General features: G+C 44.3%; 1 protein-coding gene across 4 annotated transcripts in view; it reads right to left on the bottom strand.

Annotated features, from left to right (window-relative positions):
• Positions 1 to 18,366, bottom strand: part of XRN1 (5'-3' exoribonuclease 1) — a 53,566-nt gene extending 35,200 nt beyond the window's left edge. For all 4 annotated transcript variants that reach the window (XM_075570108.1, XM_075570109.1, XM_075570110.1 and 1 more), the window contains exons 1-12: positions 18,196 to 18,366; positions 12,190 to 12,422; positions 8,596 to 8,693; positions 8,327 to 8,436; positions 8,082 to 8,192; positions 6,519 to 6,604; positions 5,246 to 5,333; positions 4,978 to 5,146; positions 3,401 to 3,468; positions 3,087 to 3,236; positions 2,086 to 2,152; positions 1,089 to 1,191 (exon numbers count right to left, since the gene is read on the bottom strand). In XM_075570108.1, the coding sequence (XP_075426223.1) occupies positions 1,089 to 1,191; positions 2,086 to 2,152; positions 3,087 to 3,236; positions 3,401 to 3,468; positions 4,978 to 5,146; positions 5,246 to 5,333; positions 6,519 to 6,604; positions 8,082 to 8,192; positions 8,327 to 8,436; positions 8,596 to 8,693; positions 12,190 to 12,422; positions 18,196 to 18,270 (1,358 nt within the window). In that variant the 5' untranslated portion in view covers positions 18,271 to 18,366. The remainder of the gene's footprint in view (positions 1 to 1,088; positions 1,192 to 2,085; positions 2,153 to 3,086; positions 3,237 to 3,400; positions 3,469 to 4,977; positions 5,147 to 5,245; positions 5,334 to 6,518; positions 6,605 to 8,081; positions 8,193 to 8,326; positions 8,437 to 8,595; positions 8,694 to 12,189; positions 12,423 to 18,195) is intronic.
• Between the last annotated feature and the right edge of the window lie 4,736 nt (positions 18,367 to 23,102).

Here is a 23,102-nt window from a genome sequence, read left to right as displayed (position 1 = left end):
TATTCGTTGCCGGTTACAACAAGTTACCTATGAAGGTCGTGATGGACATTATTTACGTTGTTTCAGTGCCAGAACCCAGGGCTGTTGCTTGGACTTGACCTTACCCGTCGCGCTGCTTTATTGCGGGGCTTCCGTAACTGGTCTTTTCCCTGCATTCGCAGTATCTGGTTCAGGCTCGCAGCGGCATAAAATTGTACTCAGTCGGATCAGTCCAACTTTTTCAATAAGTTATGTTGTCCCTCTCCTGCTTCTGTCAATACTTAGATTTTTGGAGCACCCCATTACGAGATTAATTTCTCTCACTACATGGAACACGAGGAAGAACACCGCGCCGCTCCAAACACACGGCTGGCTCTACAGTAGATGCTGCCGGAACTCTCCGTAGAAACCGCCATACAAAAGATCCATGGGGAAGGGTAGGAGGGACCTTGAATAGCACTTCTATTCAAGTCACAGTGGGTAACAGCTACCACTAAGCGTGCCTGGGGAGCACTACCAAAAACACAAGATTATGGTGCCAGCTCATCACCACCACTGTGTGGTGTTAGGAAACTGGGTAGAAACAAAATAGAGTGCTTCCCTGTCAAACTTAGAGAAAACAAAGAAACAATGACCGAGAGGCTGTAGAATGATCCTTTACAGCTCAACCTCCAAACCATATGTCCTACCTAGACAGAGGTAGATATAGGAGGTGGTAAAAGTACCTTGTACGAACCCCGTAGGAGGTTTACCTCTGTCCATATGTCTTGCCATTAAAATTTTTTGCATTATTTGGACCCTACTCCCTTAGTTTTTGCTGTGCGCTGCACCTCTTCTATATCTACCTAGACAGAGGGGCAGAAATCTCATAGGTGTGTGCTGCTGGGAACAGAGAGCAAGATTTCTATTTAAGTTGATAATAAGCTACATTTAACTTGCCACTACCCTCCGTTGACTTTCATCCGAGGTTAGACTGCCCCTTTCAAGAGCATCATTTCGCAAAGTCACAATGTCAAGGTATAAGGTTCTTCAACAATCAAGGCCCATTCCACACGGAGGTTGGCTTTCCTCACTAATCTAAAGCAGACCAGTCTGTCCAAGATACTCACTCTGAAACTACTTCAACTCCCATTTTCGACATGTAGTATGTTCTCTTATACTGCCTAAATTCGGTCTCAAAGAGATCGTCTTCTTCTGGATCCTCATCTAAACCTAGGAAAATCAAATGAAGAGACCGGTGAATGCTCCGCTGCATCATTTCATTTTTAAATTACAAGGTAATCGCCTTAAAAAAGGAGCAATCCTTTGACCAAGGCAATCACAGTTTAAAAATACATTTAAGATAAGGAGAGTAAAACTTGACCCCAGTGATGGAAATAGGAGATTAAGGCAGCACAGGAGAGGATAAAGCACTGGATGGACACAAGGAGATGACAAAGGATGGATGACCTAGACCAAAGAGAAGGACACCTCTAGCCCCCCCCCCCCCCCCCCGAGATTTTGATTTGTTGTGATTATGTGACAATATTTGTTGATTTCTGAAAAATCCGATTTAATGTCATGTTTAATGTGTGAAAACTCAATAAAACAAAGTTACACAAAAAAAAAAAAAAAAACACACAGCAGGGGATTTTTGAAGCTGAACCCCATTCATTTCAGCTCCGGAGATACCCTGCTTCCAGGTGTACTTACCTCCGCAGTAGCTGCTACGGCTGAGTTAGCTGGGCTTTAAAGTTTAAAGCTCCCGTGTCACGCAGGTCAATAGGAAACCGCACCTGATGTCACGACTTCCTACTGGCCTGCGGGAGCTTTGAATAGCAGCCGTTACATGATCCCTGGTAGCCGAGCGGTAAGCATCTCTGAAAGCAGGGTGTCCAGGAGCTGAAATTAATGGGGTTCAGCTACGAAAACCCCCATGCCACATAAAAGGAGATCAAGTACATTTAAATACATAGAAATATAAAGCAAAAACTATTCATCCCTACAGCCGTAATAAAACAAAAATAGATAGACCAGCAATTACTGAAATGCAAGAATGTCTACATAAACTATAAATCAGAACTTTGATATTACCCCTTCTAATTCATTAACACAAAATGAGCTTACATTTGGAATTTTCGTCTCCAGCTTCATTTTTACCTAATGCCACTAAACACAGAGAGTCTTCATTCACCTGTACCGAGACAAATTCACATGCATGAAAAAAAATGTCTATTCGTGTAAAAAGATGTTTCAACCGGCTCCTAATTAAAATATGAAAGCAGTGTAAAAGGACAATGATGTGAAGACAGATTGACGTTGCTGCATGCAACTTTGATACTGTAATGTTTCAGATAGGCTGAGTCCCCTGTGCCGATGGGCGCGCTCATGCTTGGAGAGCGGTGACGTCACCAACTCTCCAAGCATGAGCGATGGGTGTCCGCGCTATTTCGCAAGCGCGCACGGGGGGGCGTTGCAGGCAAGCCGAGCGCGGTTCAAAGTCAGATTTTTTTGTTTACGCAAGCGCCAAGCGTGGGTGAGTTTTCGTGCACTCCCAGTGAGCGGGGACATAAAAATTGAAATAGCCAGAAGCAACCTCACCAAGCACTGCGTGGTCAGTGGCACAGGGGGCTCAGCCTTACACTGCCCAAAAGATAAAATCGGACCATGTTTACCAAGCAAGGTCATTCCATAACACACCTTACAGACCATAAACTGTTGTCATTCTAATTCCTAAAACCTTAGAAATGTTACAGAAGCCAAATAAGTAGGAACTAATTTTCTACTTAAGCAAATAAAAAATTAATTAAAAATTCATTAATAATGATGTGGCCTCATTAACAGGCTTTATTTACAGTCCAGGGGTGGGCAACTCCAGTCCTTTAAGAGCCACCAACAGGTTTCAAGGATATCCCTGCATCAGCAGGTCAGTCAAAGACCAAGTCTATATATAGAGCTTTACCCCACAAGTCCTGTTGAGAGAATCTGATGATGGACAGCTGTTACCCAACACAGCTCTTTAACTGATCTATACAGATTTGCACAGCAGTGGCTCCAGCAGAAGAGGAGTTATTTTAACATCTACTTGTTCAAGAACAAACTCAACCCAGATAACAGGACACACTGACCTTGCTTTTCTTCGCCTTGCATTTCTTCACCTTGCATTTTCTGGCTTCTTCGGCAGCTTGGCCTGCAGCCTCATTGAGGTATTTATTGCCCACTTTGCTTTCAAACCATTTTAGGTCGACAAAGATTTCGCTGAAATGCTCCCGATCAAACTGCGAGAGAAGGATTCACAGTTACTAGCTGCCATCTGTAGGACCAGATACAGGCATTACCGGGATACAGCTTGCCTTTGACCGCCAATTTCAGACACCTACAGGAAACTCGCTACCAAAAACTTAACACTGTAGTTACAATAAAGCAAAAACTATATACTCACAGCTGAAAGTTTTGCAAGATATTTCTCGAAGTGAGCTAGGTTCAAATACCCACTTTCATTTATGTAACCTGAAAAACAAAAAACAGCATGGGTCATGATTTCCAATATATAACGGGAAGCAATTTTTCTAAATGTGTTTTTTTGCTGTTCTGTGAAATTCTGCAGCACATACAACACTATTGTGATATATGAAAGAAATAGATTGTAAGCTCTTCAGGGCAGGGACTCCTTTTCCTATTGTTTTATGTTTGAAGCATGTATTTCCATTGTGTTATAATATGTCACGTTTATTGTAAAGCGCCATGTACCTGGATGGCGCTATATAAAAATAAAGATATACAAATAGTTACTGCTTTTGTATTGAAGGATGTTCTAGGATTAAAAGGTGACCAAAAAACTGTAGAATAAAAAGGCTATATGCAAAATGCAGCGCCAGAGCAAAATACAGTATCTCACGAGACCAACATGAGTTATATATTCGTATTGCTTAAAAAAATAAATAAAAAAAATTTGGTCCAATATCCTGGTCCCAGATCCCACAAATCAAGCACTATCTCAAGAACCAATATGGTCCCAGACCTACAAAGCATTGGGCCAATCAATGTGCAAGTGATGCGCTTTGCGAATTGGCTACTAGTGATCTATGACCATATAAAAGGCACGGATGGCAATCTCCACGGACACAAGGACAAGCATTTCAGTACAAGACATAACTACAGTATGCAATGGTACACAAAGCCCCCCCCCCATGCACATCCAATATGACAAACATCATTTAGTTGAAGGTTTTGTCCTATACATGTTAGGCTGTGGCCACGCGCGCTTGGCACGATCAAAGAGATGTTAAATCGGTGCTCATTTCCACACCGCGTATGCACTTTCCAAAGCTCTGCGCTTGGGGAGACAGGGAAAATTGATTTGTAAGCGCGCTGAAGGTTCACGACAGCGCACACACATGCACCCTGTCATGTGAGATATACAAGGCGGAAAAAAAACATTTATGGGAACAGAGTGATTGCTACTATTATAAATAGACCTCTCCCGGCGCCGGCACTGACACGCCCCGATCCAGGCATTGACACGCCCCCCGCTTGCACTCACAAATTGCTGCAGGACAGGCTTGCGCTCATGCTCAGAGTTGGTGACGTCACGGCTCTCAAGCATGAGCGTGCGTCGCTGCAGCGTGGCCGCAGCCTTAAGCATGCAACCACAGCGAGGTAGTCCCTTTCAGCAGGTTCCTACACTACCTTTGTATTTCCTCCACTGCATAGAGAAACGAGGAAACAAAACAATATGGATTATAGCATGGGATACGCGACATGTATGCGGTACCCAACAGGTTCAAAATTTGCAGCACTATATTCAGAGTGGGGGGGGGGGTGCAGTTAAAAAAAACCCAGAAGTGTCCCAAAAAATATAGGCACTTTGATGATCCATGCAGTATCGCAGGGAAACCCTCACTGCAATTCATTGGAGTTTTCGTGCATTAGTGCCCTGAACGGCAGTATCGCACTTTACAGAATAACTCCCAAAGAGACGGATTGTGTAAAAAGATGCTGTTTTCTTGGATTACGTACCTCCGAGTGACGGTAAGACACTTATATATGTTCTGTACAACAGAGGCAGTGCATCATGGTTAATATGCAAATGAGGTAGATGAGGAATAAAATCATTGCCTACAAGAAATCCCATTAAAATCCAATCATCAATGATTCTTTCAATGTCGTATTCAAATACGATCTTCTCCTGCAACAAGGCACAACAACAACAAAATAAATAGTATAGGATTTGCACAAAATACTCCTAGCCAAACATTGATAAATCACATTATTGGACACAACTTACTTTTAATGATGAGAATTCATAGCCAATATATTCTCTCATTAAAGACAAGTGAAGAAGGTGAAACGTAGTTTCTTCTGGCGCAGAAATTCTGTAACCGTTTAGAAAAAAAAAAAAAAAATAGTCACATGAATTCATAGATACCCATTATAAACGGAGGGGATCTGACGCATGTGAGGTGTCAGGAAAGTCTTATGGCCGTGTAAGAAGTCTGGTTTAAATTTTTTTTTTTTTTAAAAGGCAGAAATGATTATCGCTCATCAATTACTTGACATTTCAGTTATATACGAGAGCCATCCCAGCTATAACGCTATGGGTCTATAAAAGGTAAGTGGAAGGATTTTCCACTTCATTTACAGAAGGTAGGCACATGGTTATAACCTAACCCCAGTAAGGCTTTCTGCTACATGCATTTTTTAAATTTTTTTTTAGATCTTCCCTTTCCTAGACATTATGATTTAAACATGTCACAGTGGTTCTCGCTTTCCTCATTTCACTAGGATGACAAATTGTTCCGTGCCAATATTAAAACAGAACCATAATACACTTGGGAAATGGAGTTTTGAGAGGAATTAAAGGACCTCAACTGGGTTCTAGATCAAGCACTGACCACATGCTCAAAACACAGGCATTTATATATTTGTACATTGTAGTTGCCAGTCACACTCTCTCAGGTTAGTGAATATAAGTTAACACCTTCCATCTAAGGTGCTTATTCAATAATCCGGGATGCCACATCCACCATGCAAGAGAATATTTTAGCCCTATTCATGTGAATGGAGGTGAACGCTTTTGTAACAATGAAAACTTCTTTGTAGCATATTAAAAACAGGCCTAAAACGTGGCTTCACTTGTAAATTTTGTTGACTTTTCACTGTATTGTAAGGAATTTGGGGGGTGGGTTCTAGGAAGAGGCGAAGAATACTGCAGAAAAGGTACAAACTGCAATAGTTCTGAAAATGTCACTGACATATTTTAAGCATACATACGGAGAAATATTTCAACATCCAGCCAACCAAAGCTCTTTAGGAGTCATAATTGAGTCGTTAACATTTACATTGCGGTGGTACAAGATTTGCACAAGATTTCTTAACCACAATCACAATTAAGAGGATGGCTAATATAGTGAAGGATACTGAGCCGTTCCAGAGGAGAGTATTAAACCGGTTCCTGGCAATGTAACATTAACAGGCTCCACTAGCAGCAATTGGGACAAAGGGCATTTAACTAAGGCTTTGCATAAGTGCAGACATATCCCGCTAGGCCAGCGTTTTACCTTTTTTGATTTTTCTTTCCACCAAAGCGAACCTCTTCCCTTAGAAGAGAGAAGTGTGCTTCATGGCTTGTTAAACCAAGCATAATCTGGAGAGAGAATAATACTTCAATTGTAATACACAAAAGGTTCAAGATAAATTGCTGCTGTTGCACGATTGTACATTTGTGTCCAGGCAACGCTACCAACTTCGCTTTTAGTTCAACTGCAAAGTTCATGGGACTGGTTTTATTCTAGTATCCTGAACTATACACAAAGATCCCTTACAGGAATCTCCATCAACTAATGGCTCACGGCTCCTCAGATACACTACCAAGGGTGTGTGATCAACAAGCCAGCGACCGGTACACCAGATGAAAGTATACCATTCAGTGCGAGGTTACTCTGCATGTCTCACCCTAAACGGCAACCTGCATATGCCCACCATTTATTTGGCCACTATGACATGTATTCAATATGCTGAGAAGCTACTTCCCAGTGCCAGAGGAGAGTTCAGCTCCATTCAAGTTGACCAACATCTACCCCCAGCACAAGGGAGCAGCTTCATGTCGTACTGCATGAGGACAATGCTGACATTGAAGGAGAGTCCGAGATTTCCTGCCAGCTACAAGACAAATGATTACGGTTACATTTAGATCATTTCTGCTGCTTCTCTTCAAACATTTACTTCAATACAGTATATGCTTATATTTGAACAAAGGCTCTTGCAGCTGTATAATATGAATAGAGGTTATTTTAGGGCTGCCACAAATATATATGTCTTTATAGGTACACTTAAGTACAAGGTGCAGGTTTGGGGACGGTTTTAAATTAGTCTGTTACTGAAGTGATTAAGTACATTCTTAAAATCAAAAGTCTCCACCGTTAGTTTTTGTGCTAGTATAAGAAGCAGGGGGTCCAGAGCTAAACCGCTGCGGAGAACCCCTTCCCAAGATACGTACCGGTAAAAAGTAGCACCGGTACTTTCTTATAATTAAATCCCACCGCATCCCAATATTAAACTGCAACCAATCTCGCTGATTCCTATTGGCCCGCATTACGTGAGATTCAAACCGCCATTTTGTTTCTGCTGGCGGGGGAACACTACTTTTACTAGAAACTGAGGGGTCCCCAGTGATAAACATAGCGTGAATCAGCTCCAGAGATCCCTCAATATTCACCCAAGGTAAAAAATAAAAAGGGGGGGGCGCGCTGGTTAAAAAAAAAGCAAATTAGTCGGATCTAAGGTCTAAATTATCTGCAACTTGAGTATAACCGGAGTGGTCGTGCTTTATGAAGACCGTTTTTAATTTCTACTTAACACTACTATTCGGTAGAGGATAATGTTTATATGGTCATATTGTTGGATATACTAATGTCTATTACTTGTACCATGTTGAAAACTGAAAAAAAAAAAAAAAAACTATCTGAAGAAAAAAAAAAAAAGAGGCAAATAAGGGGGGGAGATTTGGTGGTTTAAAATAAATCAGAAAACGGACGATTAAACATTTGGTATTTCACTGCACATTACACAAACAGCTAGTATATGCAAGACTGGTGGCCATTTGATGCATTCAGGGCACCTACCAAATCAGCATCTAATCCATAAAGACAGTGCCTTGTGTTGGGATCATGATCCGCCTTTGTTTTCTCCGACCGTATAAACTCCATTATCTTATGTTCTCCTTCCCCTGGAGTCTGCGAACGCAAAGAAGAACTTTACAGGAGCTCCGTTTGAATGCAGAGATGCAATGTGTTGCGTGTCCCTTCAGCAACAAAAGGTGTTAATTAACTATATCACAGAGGGGGGGAAAGGCAGAGTACAAACTGACCTCGTGACCAGACAAGTAGACGGATACTCCCTGCCAAGACTTGTCTGTGGAAATCTTCATATTTACAAAATATTTCAGATGCTCATTCAAACGAGCCATAAACTCCGTTCCTAGGGTGAAAAAATAAAGAATCACAAGATGAATCGTAGTCTACTCAAGGTGGGAAAAAGGATACATAATGTGAGAGCAGAACTGTGCTAAAACAATGTAATGGGCAATATATTTGCAAACAATAGCATCACTTTGAGCAGTTTAAAGAAATAGCTTACCAGGAGTAATACAATTGGAATCAAATCTGGCCTCTGTTGGCAAGACTTCTCCTTTTTCTATAGCCTTCTTTATTTTGTCTTCTGCCTCTTTTGCGGATCTAAATGAGACAGAACACCTTAATACCGTACCTTGCTTCCACAAATTCAGTGTCTATTACCTTCCTGGAGCACAAATGCATGAGGCCTATCCAATCCTGGTTTTACATATTTTACGAGTGCATAGGAGCAAACCTACCAGCATGAGGCAACCCAAGTTACAGGTGCACAGGCAGAGAATAGGTCCAGAGAGCTATCCGACGGGACTCATGAACGGCGTCCTCAGGTGATAAACCTCATTATTCATCACCCCCAGTGTATGTACACACACACACACCTTGCGGCGCATGCAAGCCTATAAACCAGTGTCATCGGTTGTAGCTTTCCACTAGTCGAGGTTCTCTCCATGGAGAGCATCTTCACCGGTAATTATCCCGGGAACCAGAGACTGAGGGGTCCGGCATGCTCCAATGGAGCGATCGGCCCAATCAAAACAGAAGTGATACCCCCTTCAGAGTATATCTCTCAGGGGTGGTCATGTGATCGCTGGTGGCACAATCACATGACCACAAAATGCCCACAGTCAGGTGGTGCACTGCTCCCGCCAGACCTCTGGCAGCAAAACGGTTAAGGAAAAAACAATTGTTGGCCTATGGAACAGCACGTAAAGCATATCATTCAAATTCCTACATGACTATTTCCCCGTCTACTTTAAATTTTGAAGCGCTTATTCTTATTACCGGTATGTCATGTATATTCCTGCTGTAAAGCGCCATGTACATAGATGGCACTATATAAAAGATACAGAAAATGTTTTTATTGTTTATGTCATTTGTATTGGCTCTTTATGTATTAAGGTTCCTATAGCAACCACTTAGGAAGCTACACCACTTCCGCAATAGGCAGCCCTATTGCGTGCCTGGGAAGAAGGAATTGCACTGATTGATCATGGGGAGAATGGATCGATCAGCAGCTTAGATAAGTGCATTGCCGTTAAGGCTAGGTACCGCTGCATTTATTACAAGAACACAAAAAGACTGGCAAGAGGATATGCTGCCTTAATGTAAGGGTTGAACTTGGACATAGTTTTACAACCTAAACTACTAAAATCCCATGTAGGTTTATATGTGCTGAAAAAGTACACAATGAAGTAGAGCGTCATTGTAAAGATGGCGTCTCTTGTTCAACACCCTACACTGCATTTCTCCATGGCATGTTTGTAGCATAAGTTTCAGGCCGGGGAGTCGGACTGGAATTTCAGACTATTACAAGTCAAAACAAATTTAACCAGCTGCACAAACATGACATCTTGTGTACTTTATTTTAACATATAAAGAGCAGAAAGTATTCAGGTGTTGTGAACAGCAGAAAGCACTGGGCTGGAACCTCAATGAATTTACCTGGATAGCACAAAAGATGTCCCAAAATCACTAGTGATCAGCTGCTGAAGATTACTGTGCATTATTGAAACGATTTGTATTCACACCAACATAAGAGGAGACGAAGCATAAACCTCTTTTTATGTTCAAGAGGCAAAAAAGCTGCTGCTAAATAAGCCACACAGATCTCGTGCTCTGATATAGGAAAGCGTACGAGAGACGAGATCTTGAATATTATTGTTCTATTATTCTAAAGTCTTAGCAACCTTACAATGAGAATAGTATATAGCAGTCATTTGTTCAGGGAAAGTAAAACAACCAGGTGACCTCAGCACTACACCTATAATGGAACGTATCAGTAACACTAATTCTATACCTCCGAGTACGCAGCTAGGAACAGACCTGGTCTTATATTTATGGAAAACAAATACAAACCCTGCGCTCCTCCCATATTCGCATGCAAGGAGTCAGAGTCTACCGTTTGACCCCAAGTCTAATAACAGAAGGAATCATTTAGTTGCATCTTTTGATCAAAAAAAAAAAGTATTTAAGCCTTCTGACCCCGACAAGGTAAACTCCAGTTTAGCAGCTCCCTACACTTAATGCAGAACATTTCTTACCGTCTTGTGGATTAAACTGTGGAATATGTTAAAGTGCCTAAAGGGTTAAATGAATGAATGCAGCATAATGCGGTCTGCGATTCAGTGTAATAAAAAAAAGAAAATTAAAGTTCCCTTAGGCCGCAGCCAGGCAGGGAGCGGGAGCGCTGGTGCGCTGTTCGGGCAATTCGTGGCCGGCTAGGTGCACTCACGGGGGGCGCCCGGCCAAGACGTCACATAGCTGGTTTGCCGTCATTGGGCGAACCGCTCTCGTGACACGCGAGCGAGTAGCAGATTCAAATTTGCTTGCTTGGCAACCAGGCAAGTGCCAAGTATGCTCAGGCGCTCGCTCACGCTGGCCACACACATTTCCGCAATCTGTTTCATCGCGGCCATCGTGAGCGCGCCCGCCCAGCGCCACCCTGGCCGAGGCCTTAGCATTATAAAGGAAAAATTGTGAGGCAAAGGAAGTGATTTGATGGCATTATTACTGTTGTCAAAGTTGCTGATATCAAGTCATATGTTTCTATTTTACTAGATACTTTTAATCCACTAAATAATAATTTGACAAACTATTTCTTAATTGATGGGGTTTTGCAGAGACTCAAGTAGCCCAACATTTGGCTTTATGACCGCCTCAAAAAAACAAAACAAACCTCACAATACAGTCATTTCAGGGTTCCAAACATTAAAAAAAATTAAAAATACTAGTGTTTATACAAACATCTCCATTCTGAAATGTCTTATAACACAACTTGCTTCCACAAAAAGATGCAATCGAGAAGGGATTGGGGCAAACAAAAAAAAATAAATAAAAAAATAAAAAGACACCACAAGCACATTAACAATGGCAAGGCAGGCCAACTCCAGTTCTCAAGGGCCACCAACACGTCAGGTTTTGAGGATATCCCTACTTCAGCACAGGTGGCTCAGTCAATGACAGCCACTGATCGAGCCACCAGTGCTGAAGCAGGGATATCCTCAAAACCTAACCTGTTGGTGGCCATTGAGGACTGGAGTTGGCCACCTCTGGATTAGAGAGATACATCAGCTTTTCATTTGGTCTCTCGGGAAGTCTTCAGTGCGAAAACAGCCATGCTAGAAGTCAAGGTTAAAGAGCTGTGTTGAGAAGCAGCTGTCCATTATCAGATTTCCTCAACAGGACTCATGGGGCAAAGCTCTATATATTGACTTATGGAAATGAATACAGCTTTTACAGCAAATGTGACATGATCATACATGTGCTTATAGTATAAAGGCTGCATGACAATTACCCGAGAACTGTTTCCATGCATTGCAACACTACATACTTCCAAGGTCGTCCATCAGAAACCATTTTGAATGTCTCCATAATATACAAGTTTACTTATTCTATTAATGCAGTGGATGGTCTATTAAACATGCGATCCACCTACCCCAAAGTGATTAAAATTTATTTTTACTAGACCTGGGGCAGGAGGGGAACCAGCAGAGCTCAACTGTGGTCTCAGTCAGGTCCGAGGAAACCAGAAAAACATGCTGGCATATGTTTGTGTACCACTGCGTTTCGCTTTGCTCTTAGAGGAAGATTAACGTCTCACCTAAAACGCCTCCCCCGCTGCTGGTTCATTTTTGCCCTGGGAGCCACGCCATCTACTGCCATGAAGAAGACCTTCCTCGGCTTGATTATGCGAAACAGAACCTCCAAATAATGGAATATATCGGCAACGATCTTGTCTTCCGTTATCCTGAAGTGCACATCTTCATCGTTTGGGTGGGAGCATTGGTGGATAATGCCATTCATGTCCAGGTACAAATTGTCGAACTCTGGGATCTAAAAATAAAAATGCAGTTATGTGGCCATGTTATATCGGACTTCTGCGCAGTATTCTTGGGTCTTAAGACAAAATAAATATTGGACAGCAAGACCAGAATGCCAGTTGCATTTATGTTTACGATGGCGTAGAAAAGCATTTCGGAGACATGGAAAACGGTGGCATACGTAACAAAGACGCGGGTTTTCAACTCGTTCAGTGGTAATAAATACCTCCAGAAAATGAGGCAGATAATGAATATAAAATCAGGACAAATGTGGAGATAAACTTTGACGTACGTCTGTGTACCAACATGTATTTTCCTCAACAGCAATACAATATTACCTTATTTACTGTACAGGTAAACAGCATTAAATAGAACCATGATCAATCTCTGAATTATCCTTATGGGAACAGTGAATGAAAAACCTAATAGAAATCTGGGAATACTGCTAAATGTGAAATAGTGTCACTGGTTTATCTGCATTTCCAGATTCTGAATGATTTTCACCACAGCTTGAACTGGGCAAGCTAATGCCATTAAAATCAAAAAGTAGTAGCATGTAAATGCAACAGTTGACATTTTTTTGCTAAGCCCACAAGAATAGGTCTTTGTTTTGCCTATGAAAGCTGCAGTCGTACTCGGTACCATTTCTCTACTTTGCCGCGAACAGCCCTCTCCCCCCCCCACACATACACTTTAAGAGATCTATTTTTATTTTTTCCCCAGCTATTTTTACTTTTACAAATATGATGCTCCATTTAGAATAAGCATGTGACATATTATGGCCATTTAAATGAAATCCTCCCAAGGTGGAAAATACCAATATTAAATGTGAAACTCGTACTGGCTTCTGGGCAATTGCTGCTTTATGGGTGTTTTGTTTACAAACTTAAAAACAGTCATCCTCAACCCAACCCTGTGACATTTAGTGAGCAAGAATAAAAGGATTTCAACTGCCAAGTAAATGCATGTAAGCAAAGACAGGACAAGCATAGAAATGTGCTAAGCCCGTGACGTGCACGCGGTTTCAAAAATAAACACAATGCCAATACCGTGCATTCAACCCCCTGTTGCACCTGCTTTGAAGGCTATTCAGCAAGGCTGATGATGGATGATACATTGAACATAGTAGCAAATTATGAAAGGTATTTGCCATTTACAAGATTTTGACAACATTAAAACGCTACCCACTTAAACCAAGTATATTGCTGAGCACCACACGAGGTTGTTTAAAAACAAAACAAAAAACATGGCGTCCGTGGTTAGACACCAGGATTCCTGGCCTCACAGTTTCTATTATTTTGTAAACTATGTCCCTCTTATCGCAGGAATTTTTTTCCTCCCTCATACCACCTTGGCATCTAAGAACGTGTTTTTCTTTGATTTTAACCTTTTGATTTCCGTGGTATAAAATTGACAGATGTACTGGCCCACTGGACTTCCCCAGATTCCTTTTTTTCCCTCTTAGTAACCCCCTCCTTTTTACAGTAGTCATACCGCAAACATCAATATTTATAATAATAATTAAAAAAAAAAAACTGCCTTTACTTTCCCATAATCCAAGACATCATTGTGACATTTGCCTCCAACATGAGTTGATACAAAGTGTTGGCAGCAACTCTGATAGTGAAGGGGGTAAGAAGGGCTGCGCCTTTAACCCTTTGGGTGCCTGGGACCTAGTTACCACATCATGGGGCCCAGCACTGCATGGCGTAGTAATTGCTGCTTGCTTTTTAGAAGAGATCGATTCTGCGCTCTGCGGAGAGCTGAACGTGATCTGTCCGGCTAAAGAGGGGAGGGATTCCTCCTCTTCCAAACCGTCATCAGTGATGCCACAGTCACAGGGCCAGATGGGCGCTTCCGGAATATAAAAAAGGTGACATCTATGCATTATCAGACCGAACCAGGATCAGTTTCCTTGTAAGGGCTTCCAAATGCCAAGCCCAATCAACACATGGAGAGGTAAGCATGGTGTTACTTTGACATGTATAGTTATTAATTGACCTTTTCGCATTAATTCCATCTTTGCCATTTTTTGGTGTGCATGGCTCCCTCTGTGTGTTATGCATGGTGTGGAGCCATGGTTTATGAGAGGCTGCATATTGTGTACAGTATGTTTAGCCATCTGGAATCAAAAAGCTGCATTCCAAGTCAATAGAAGAATCAACCCATAACCAGGCTCACCTAGTTGGGAGAAGTGTACCCAGGATACTGGGCTACCATCAAAAAATACAAAGCCATATACAGATGCAGCGGCCATGATTTCAACAAATCACGCGGTGTATACCTCGGAACACCCATGTCATGGCGCGGGATTGCTTCTAACCGTACCCGCCTTAAGACGAGAGTGCAGGCGAGTGCATAAAATGGCATTTTAGTGTTCTGGCTTTTAAACACCTGAAATTAACACAGCAGCACAGTACTGTACACAATACAATTCATTCATTTAATTGCATATAATTGCACACAATCCATGAAATTCAAACAAAGCAACCACGATAAACAGGTGTGCCTGGGGCAATTGGCCGCGTTCATACCGCAGCGCACACGAAAACGGCGCTGTGATTTCTTAAAATAATGGCTGCTGCATCTGTATCAACTTCCCCAGGCTGGTGTTCGACCTTCCTTGACTATGTGGCCGCCATCTTCATGATTAAGATTAACACTAGGCAACCCTGACTAGGTGATAAGAATACATTACAGAAACATGTGTAGCCAGGTCCCCTTTGGCTCCCCGGTTCACCATTGAAAAGGCAGAGGCAGGAAGGCCCTCTAGAGGTCGCGCAGGCAAGCATAGCGGCGGCCATTACAGCTTCGCACAGACGCAGTAAAGATAGCGCACGCGGTCCCAATGCTAAAGAGGTCCTGAGTGGACTACAATTCCCAGCAGCCTCTGGGGACTGCCCTTTCACCCACATCACGTGCAGCCAGCCAGCAAATAGAGTTTGCAGCTTCTCCTGTTGGAGAAGGATACAATGTTGCAGAGACCACGCTAGTCAGTTGGAGCTGGAAGAAGGAAGGGGGAGGAAGTGTGTAAGGAGCAAGTGGCTTCTTACACTAGGCCAGGTTACCCCCAGGTAGGCCCCACTCCCCACTAGGTTAGTGGGTAAGTTCATAGGGAAGGCCCCTTAGGTAGGGACCCTGACCTTAGGTGAGTGTAAGTCTAGTAGTGACACAGCTGCAGTGCTGTGTGCTCTGACAAGAACAGACAGTGTTGTGTGCAGTGAAGCTAGAGGAGTTGCTTTGGCTGTGTCAGGGAAAGGCCCCTCATAGGAAGAAGGGGGGGCTGCTTTCTAAGTTATACAGTGTGTGTAATATCACCAGTGCCAGTTGCATGTGGTGAACTGCCAGTCTGGGATCAGACAGAATCTACAGTAAGAAATCTGCATGCAAGGGCTAGGGTAGAGGTATATCCCCAGGGCCCAGTTAGTCCCCTGAGACACTAGAGGAATACTGTATGTGATAGGGACTGCCTTAAGACAGGGACTCCTTCACCATACTCAGAGGAAGAGACATGCTGCAGGACAGTGCCTGAATGCCCGTGCAGCCTGAGTGCAGAAAGAGTATCCATTCCTGCAGAGAGCAGCGCAGTGCGGCGTGGGATCACTGTGCGGTGTTGCTGAGTCCAAGGATTATCCTGATCAGGAGCAGTGATCAGGGAGGTAGTAGAATAAGTGCACCACCAGGCCCCAACACAGGGAAGCGCTATCCCTCACAGTCACACTCTTTATGGTTGTTGACACTCACATCATTATCAAAGGGACTGAGGGTGATGTGATGATGGACATGTGGGCTGAGGGGATGGTATGCATTCAGGGTGATGCAATGTTATTCATGTAATGATGTATTGATGTTATGCAAAGTAAGTTTCATTTAAGTTATCGTTCATGCTCAGTAAATACTGTTTATTCACATTGTGTGTATTTACTGTATGGTTGTTCTGGTGAGGGCGCACTCCCACCACGTTGGGATCCCTCATCAGTGGAGACGCTGCACTGAGTGTAAGTGTATATACCCCAGGTTCCCCGTGGCGGAAGCTCAGCCCTCCTGGTTGCCAAACAGGTACAGCACCACACTGATAAGTAGTCAGATACACCTACCCACCTCAATCTCACTTAGGGTGGAGGAAAGAGGGCTACACATGTTTCCATATTAACCCATTAGCGTAGCTCTTCAGTGGAACTATTAAGGTTTTATTATTGAAACAGAATGTTAAACATATTTTTTGCTTATGTTTAGAAAGTGTTGGGGAGGGTTGTGTTTTTCTGTTAACCATTGTGAGCCTGCAAGGTATTCATTTGCAATGGATTGGTCTCCCATCCAGCATCAAAGGGGCTCAATATTTTTTCTGTCAGAGGGTACTGCAACGATATTTATGTTTCCTTACTGTAGCTACATCCAATTGACAAAACATATGGTATGGTAACTTGGGAAGTTCTCTCATTTTGCTGAATGGACAAGACCCACTGAGGTTGTTTCCCCTCATACAGAGGTAAAAGGAAAGGTTCACAGTAGTGTTGGACCGGGTCCTCATTTATATTAAAAAAAAAAAAAAAAAAAAAAAAACATGTAACGAGTACCCGGCCAAAATTAAAGGTTCTACCTGGTCGGGTACCCGGTTTGGCACTTACCTGCAGGGTGGCGGCAACATCTAGGACCAGCAGCAGCAGCCCTGTGGCAGGATCAGAGGTGTCTTCAGCCGGGGGGGAGCTGCAGGAATCACTTCCACAGCACTAGAGCAGGAGACGGAGCCTTTCTATTGGACAAACGGCTGTCCTATAGGAACGCTCCATCTCCTGCTCCGGTGATTCCTGCAGCTCCCCCCCCCCCCCCCCCCCCCGGCTGAAGACACCTCCGATGCTGCCACCGCCACAGGACTGCTGCTGCTGGTCCTAGATGTCTTCGGAAAGGTAAGTAATAAGATTATTTCCTGCTGCCCTGACATTACCCGACACCTAGCCCACTTCTCAGTTGCCGGGTCCAGGTAGCTGGAAATGTGCCTTTATATTTATTACCATATATGTTTTGTCAATTGGATGTAGAATTGAGCTCCCCTGACTGTGTGTGGCACGTGTCTTTGATGTCACTCACGACAAGAAAAAAAAGCATACTTTTTTGCAACTTTACGTAGTGTACAGAAGGCAACTCAATGTACATACAAAAGCAAAGGTGCGCAAAATGTTTTTATTTGAGAGGAATGGTGTATAAAAGAAAACCTTGACATCTACAATGATCTGTCAATTCCCAGACTACTATAGCAAGTAAACTTATCACTTGTCGGCACATTTACATGTCACAGAGGGGGTGGGTGGGGAGAGAAGAGTATGTCACAAGAAGGGGGGAGGAGTGTGCGAGTATGTCACCATGGGGATGGGTGGGAGTGTGTCACTAGTGGGGGGGGGGGTAAGGGAGCATGTCACTAGTGGGGGGGGGGGGGGTAAGGGAGCATGTCACTAGTGGGGGGGGGGGGTAAGGGAGCATGTCACTAGTGGGGGGGGGGGGGTAAGGGAGCATGTCACTAGTGGGGGGGGGGGGTAAGGGAGCATGTCACTAGTGGGGGGGGGGGGTAAGGGAGCATGTCACTAGTGGGGGGGGGGGGGGTAAGGGAGCATGTCACTAGTGGGGGGGGGGTAAGGGAGCATGTCACTAGTGGGGGTGGGGGTAGCTTGTCACCAGACGGAAGGGGGGGGGATATGTCACCATGGGGATGGGTGGGAGCATGTCACTAGTGGGGAGGAGAGAGTATGTCACCGGGGGGGCGGCAGCGTACGGTCAGAGCCGGCGGGTACCTGATGCTCCTTCACCACCTCGCTGAGGCATGGGTACCGCTCCGAAATCCATCGGTAAAACTTGGGGACGCCCATCCTGCGACTTCACGGTTCCGTACTCAGGAAACACAACCAAGAATAACCCGGGCCGCTCAAACAAGCGTCAACTTCCGGCGCGTTATATAGTGTGTCATGCTGAGGGAGGGCGGCTGGGTGATAGCGTCACGCCGCTGCGGGGGGGGAGGGAGGCAAGTGGGAGCTGCCGCGAGAGCTGACATGATTGGGAAACAGATCACAAGGGATCGGCCATCATTGTACACCCTGCTGCAGCCGGTGAAACCGCACGGCCGCCATGTTGCTACTCCCAGGACATGCTGGGGAAAGGTTCATGAAACCGCAGTCACCTAGGAAATGTACAGCTAGGTACAGGTCAGCAGTGTGATCATGATCCATTTCCCTTCAGATCGTACTCAACTCCAGTCCTCAAACCTCCCTTCCAAACAGGTCAGGTTTTCAGCACAGGTAGCTGTCCCTGCTTCAGCACAGGTGGCTCAATCAGAGGCTGAAACTGGGATATCCTGCAAACCTGACATGTTGAGGGTGCTTGAAGACTGGAGTTAAGCACCCATGCTCTATTTACAGCGGTGCGCAAACTGGGGAGCATGACACTTTTTTTTGGGGGGGGGGGAGGAGGGGCAGGCCGCACGGCAAACTTACCTGGCTTCCGTGGTCCACTCATCTCCATGACAACGCAGCATCATTTGGCACCCGTTGCCATGGAGATGCGGCATCAAATGACGCGGTGGGACCCCGAAGCATCATTTGCCGCCACGGGGAGGCGCAACCCAGGAAGTTTGCGCACCCCTGCTCTATTATACCCCCCAAACAGGGATGACAGGTAGGTGAGAAGTTGATTGACAGGTGTGTCATTGTCACCAGGTCCATCTCCCACACCCCCTGTTTTTCTGACACTATATAAAAGATAGGTATAGAAAGAGGCGCACTGACATGACCCCTTGTTTGGAACAACCTTGAGTGCTCCCCACGCGCCAAATGGCACAATCCATGAAGCAATGTATTCTCCTTCCAATCAGGAAAAAAAGGCAGCACTCCAGTGGACTGATATCGGATTTATTAAAGTGAAATCAAATCGAAGTTTCGGTCCTAACCCTGGACCTTTGTCAAGATGACATGGTTAGGATAGAAACGTCGATCTGATTTCACTTTAATAAATCCAATATTCGTCCTTTGAAGTGCTGCCTTTTTTTCCTGCTTGGAAGGAGAATACATTGCTGTATAAAGATATACATACTTACGAGCGATTGATGACTTCTCTGATAATGATCTGCTGGGTATAGACAATTTAACATATGTACGTGCGTGCCCGCATCACACACAAACTCCTAAAATACACATTTTATTGGCAATATGATGTTTGGATACAGTAAATTGCTTGATACATGGCCTCTTTTAGGAGGTGTCACTTGTAGGGCGCTCCTGTCATGCACTGACATAGCCAAGTGCAGCTAGTTTCATGTTGCAAGTCCTGGAAGTTCTTTTATTTAAGCAATGTTTATTTGGGGGGGCGGGGGTTCTAAAATAGAATCACTTTCTGTACCAAAAAAAAGGCATTTTTAATAAAAAATAGGAGGAATCTGGCTGTGAAAATGAACTAGTGATACTTTGTACGTCTTCGTACCATTACACTTGGTTAGGATAACTTCCACAGTACCCCAACATTTGTCCGCCTTCTTTCCTGCCGGGGCTAGTTCCAATTTAAAGCAGCAATCCTGCACAAAAACAAGGAAAAATAGTTTTTTTTTTAACATAATTGGAACCATGGGTGGGGGGAGGATCTTCGGTGCTAAAGCGAGCTATTTTTAGCACCGACAACCCACTGGTTCCCGACCTAATTACTGGTGAAGTTGCCAGCGTTCTCCATGGAGAAAACATGGCGCCTCCGGCTGTCGACCAAAGAGGAAGCCACAACCAATGACGTTGCTGCTTCCTATTGGCTTGCAGATCGCACAGGTTGGCGGCAACAGCCCCTCTGGGAACATCACAATCATGTGATCCCTCCTGGTGATCGCTCCGTCACTGATGGTGCAAACGGAAGAGGAGGGAGTGGCCATCCGTTCCTGCTCTGGTCAGACCACATTTAGCGCGCCGCAGCACGCCATCTCCCCTAGAAAACTAGCTTAAAGCGGCATTCCAAGCAGGCCGTTTTTCCCCTTTTATTTTTTTCCTACATTAGGTTTAAAGCAGGGGGGTCTCCGGAGCCGAACAGCATTAATTTCAGCTCCGGGGACCCCTTGCTTCCAGGGATTCTTACCTCTGTAGGGGGTGTGTGACGACTCAGGAGATTCCTTCCTCTCCTTGTCCCTCTCTCCCATCTCCTGTTACCCTTTCTACTCCTTCCCACTGCTCTCCTCCACCTTCTACCTCTCTCCCCTTGCCGCAGCGCGTTCCCCTCAGGTCCCGCATACTCACGCGCTCCCTCTCCCCCGCGGTAGCTCCTTTACCTTCCCGTGGTGCCATCCGTCCCGTTGCCTCCTCCTCGCGTGGTGCCCACGGCACGGCGTTCCGCGCGCCTGGTGATGCGTCCGGTGCGTGCACCCCCTCAGCCCACGGAGGACGCGCGTGCATGCTCCTCTCTGCCTTTGCTGGCTATCGCGCGGGCACAGGCCTCGCGCGCGTTCCCCTCCTCTTGGCTCCGTCCCCCTCCTGCGGTCTTCCCCTGCTCGGTGCGGGCCGCGCCTGTGTTGCAACCTGTGCACGCGCATCCCCAGCTTACAGGGGCGCGCGCACAGACTCTTCTTATCAGGTGCCCCCTGTATCCGCCTCCCAAGCTGTACAGGCCATTCCCCTGACTGCCCCTTCTGTCTCCTCCTCTTCTCCCCCTAACCTATCTCTAGCTTCTCGCACTTCTCTCTCTACTCCTCCCCTCTGTCTTTGGTGCACCTTCCTTTATAATCCCTGTCTGTCCACCTCTTCCTCGCTCTGCATAGTTCCTGTTTCCCTGTGTGTACCTGACCTATGCTGTGCTCCCTCTGTGCTCCTGTGATTACCTGCTCCTGTGTTACTTTGGATTTCCCTGGCTTTGACCCCTGCTTACCCTGGACTACTCTGCTCTCTGGAATCCCTTTGAACCCTGCTACGCATACGACTCCGCTGACCTCTGGCTTCCTAGGACCTGGCTTGCCCTTTGACGACTCTACCCTCTGGATCCCTGAACATTGGCAAACGGACACGACTATTCTCATGGACAATCCCCAAGTGTTGCAAGTATCACTAACAACTCTTCCTACAGGCCCAGCAACGCTATACCACACTCCGGGCTTGCTCCCACTGCTGTGGGTGTGTGGTATCATACCGTTCCCACCTCAGTACTGGGGTCTAGCTTGGTCTGCGGGCATACAGGCGTGACAGGGTGCCGGTGAAATTTATGGGAGATCAGCTCCAGAGACCCCCTGCTTCAAACCTATGTAACAAAAAATTAAAAATAACAAAAGATGGGCTCATTTGGATTGCTCCTTTAAAACCCATGAGGTAGCCACTGTCAGGGGACACTCAAAGGGAGCATGGCTAAATGTATACAACAAAAAACAGAAGCCCAAAGCTACATCCAATATGACAGAAATACACAGTGAAATACCTATATAGCTCTTGAAAAAGGGTCATTTAGTTAAACCCTTTGGCCAAAGCGTTGCTAGCCACATCAAGGCATGACCATTAGCAGGTCCTAACACTAACTAATTTAAATTCTTATTTACCTCTATAATTAGAGGAAGAATGATCGCATTGGATCTGTCACAACCAGAAGCTTACAGCTCCAATGCGATCATTCTTCCTCTAATTATAGAGGTAAATAGTACTTTTTTTTTTTTTATTCAACTCAAACCATTTTTTATGAGTTTTAATACACTGAGCATCCTTTGATTTCTATGGCAGGCTTTAGCACACTTCCCCAGCAAGATCTTGCAACACTTTCCTGTTTGTGATCATTTGTTGCCAATGTTCCCAGCTCAAACTGTAACAATAGATGTTACCTTAGTAATATCAGGACACATTGTAGCTGCTGAGTTGCACTGACTGAAAGATTGAAACGGAAAGGACATTTAGTGAACCCTGGGAAGCAGGATTTTTTCTGATCAATCACGGGAGAACAAAATCGATTGCCAGCTTAGGTAAGTCGTTTTCAATAAAGGTAATCAAAGGCTGCATATTTTAAAATAAAATATAGGCGGACTGCCTCTTAAATCAACTTAATTTATATATATATTAAATTATCACTATTACGTTGAATTTGACCCCATATGGCACTGCACGTAAAACACGTAGTAACAAAACAAAGAAACCAACAACACTTTTTAGTGTAGAATTTAATTGGTAATCACCATCAAACGAAATAAACAAAACAAAGTATCATCTCTGTATTACATCAACCGTACAGAGTGACTTTTTTTTTACTTCCCAAATGTGCTGTTCTTGTTGTGTTTACAGATTATACTGAAACAAGATTTACAAAAAAAAAAGTGCAATATTGTTTCAGCAAATAAACAATTGTTCAATTACAGCATTTGTTTTGCTTACAACAGCAATTTATATTCGGGGCAAATTGAACATGACCAGAAAACAAACACTTGTCACTGTGCACTGCTGTTGAGTATATACAGTACAATTCCTAATAATCCTAATCCTAATTTCTAACCCCTCTTCTCTTTAGAGAAAACATAACTTAAAGGTCCTTGTGTTGCCGTCCTCGTCATTTGCAGCTGTAATCTTCCTAACACGAATATGAAATGACAGCATCTGAATACGGGTTTATTGCTTTTGGGCCTGTGTCGCCCCAGTCACCAAACAGCTGCATCAGTCTCATGTACTTGGCCATTTTACGGGAAATAATTGCAATAAGAATTGCCTGCAAT

Source organism: Ascaphus truei, chromosome 14, assembly GCF_040206685.1.
Source record: "Ascaphus truei isolate aAscTru1 chromosome 14, aAscTru1.hap1, whole genome shotgun sequence".
Taxonomy (NCBI): Eukaryota; Metazoa; Chordata; class Amphibia; order Anura; family Ascaphidae; genus Ascaphus; species Ascaphus truei.
Note: the sequence above shows the minus strand (reverse complement) of the source record. Positions and strands in the feature narration are given on the sequence as shown.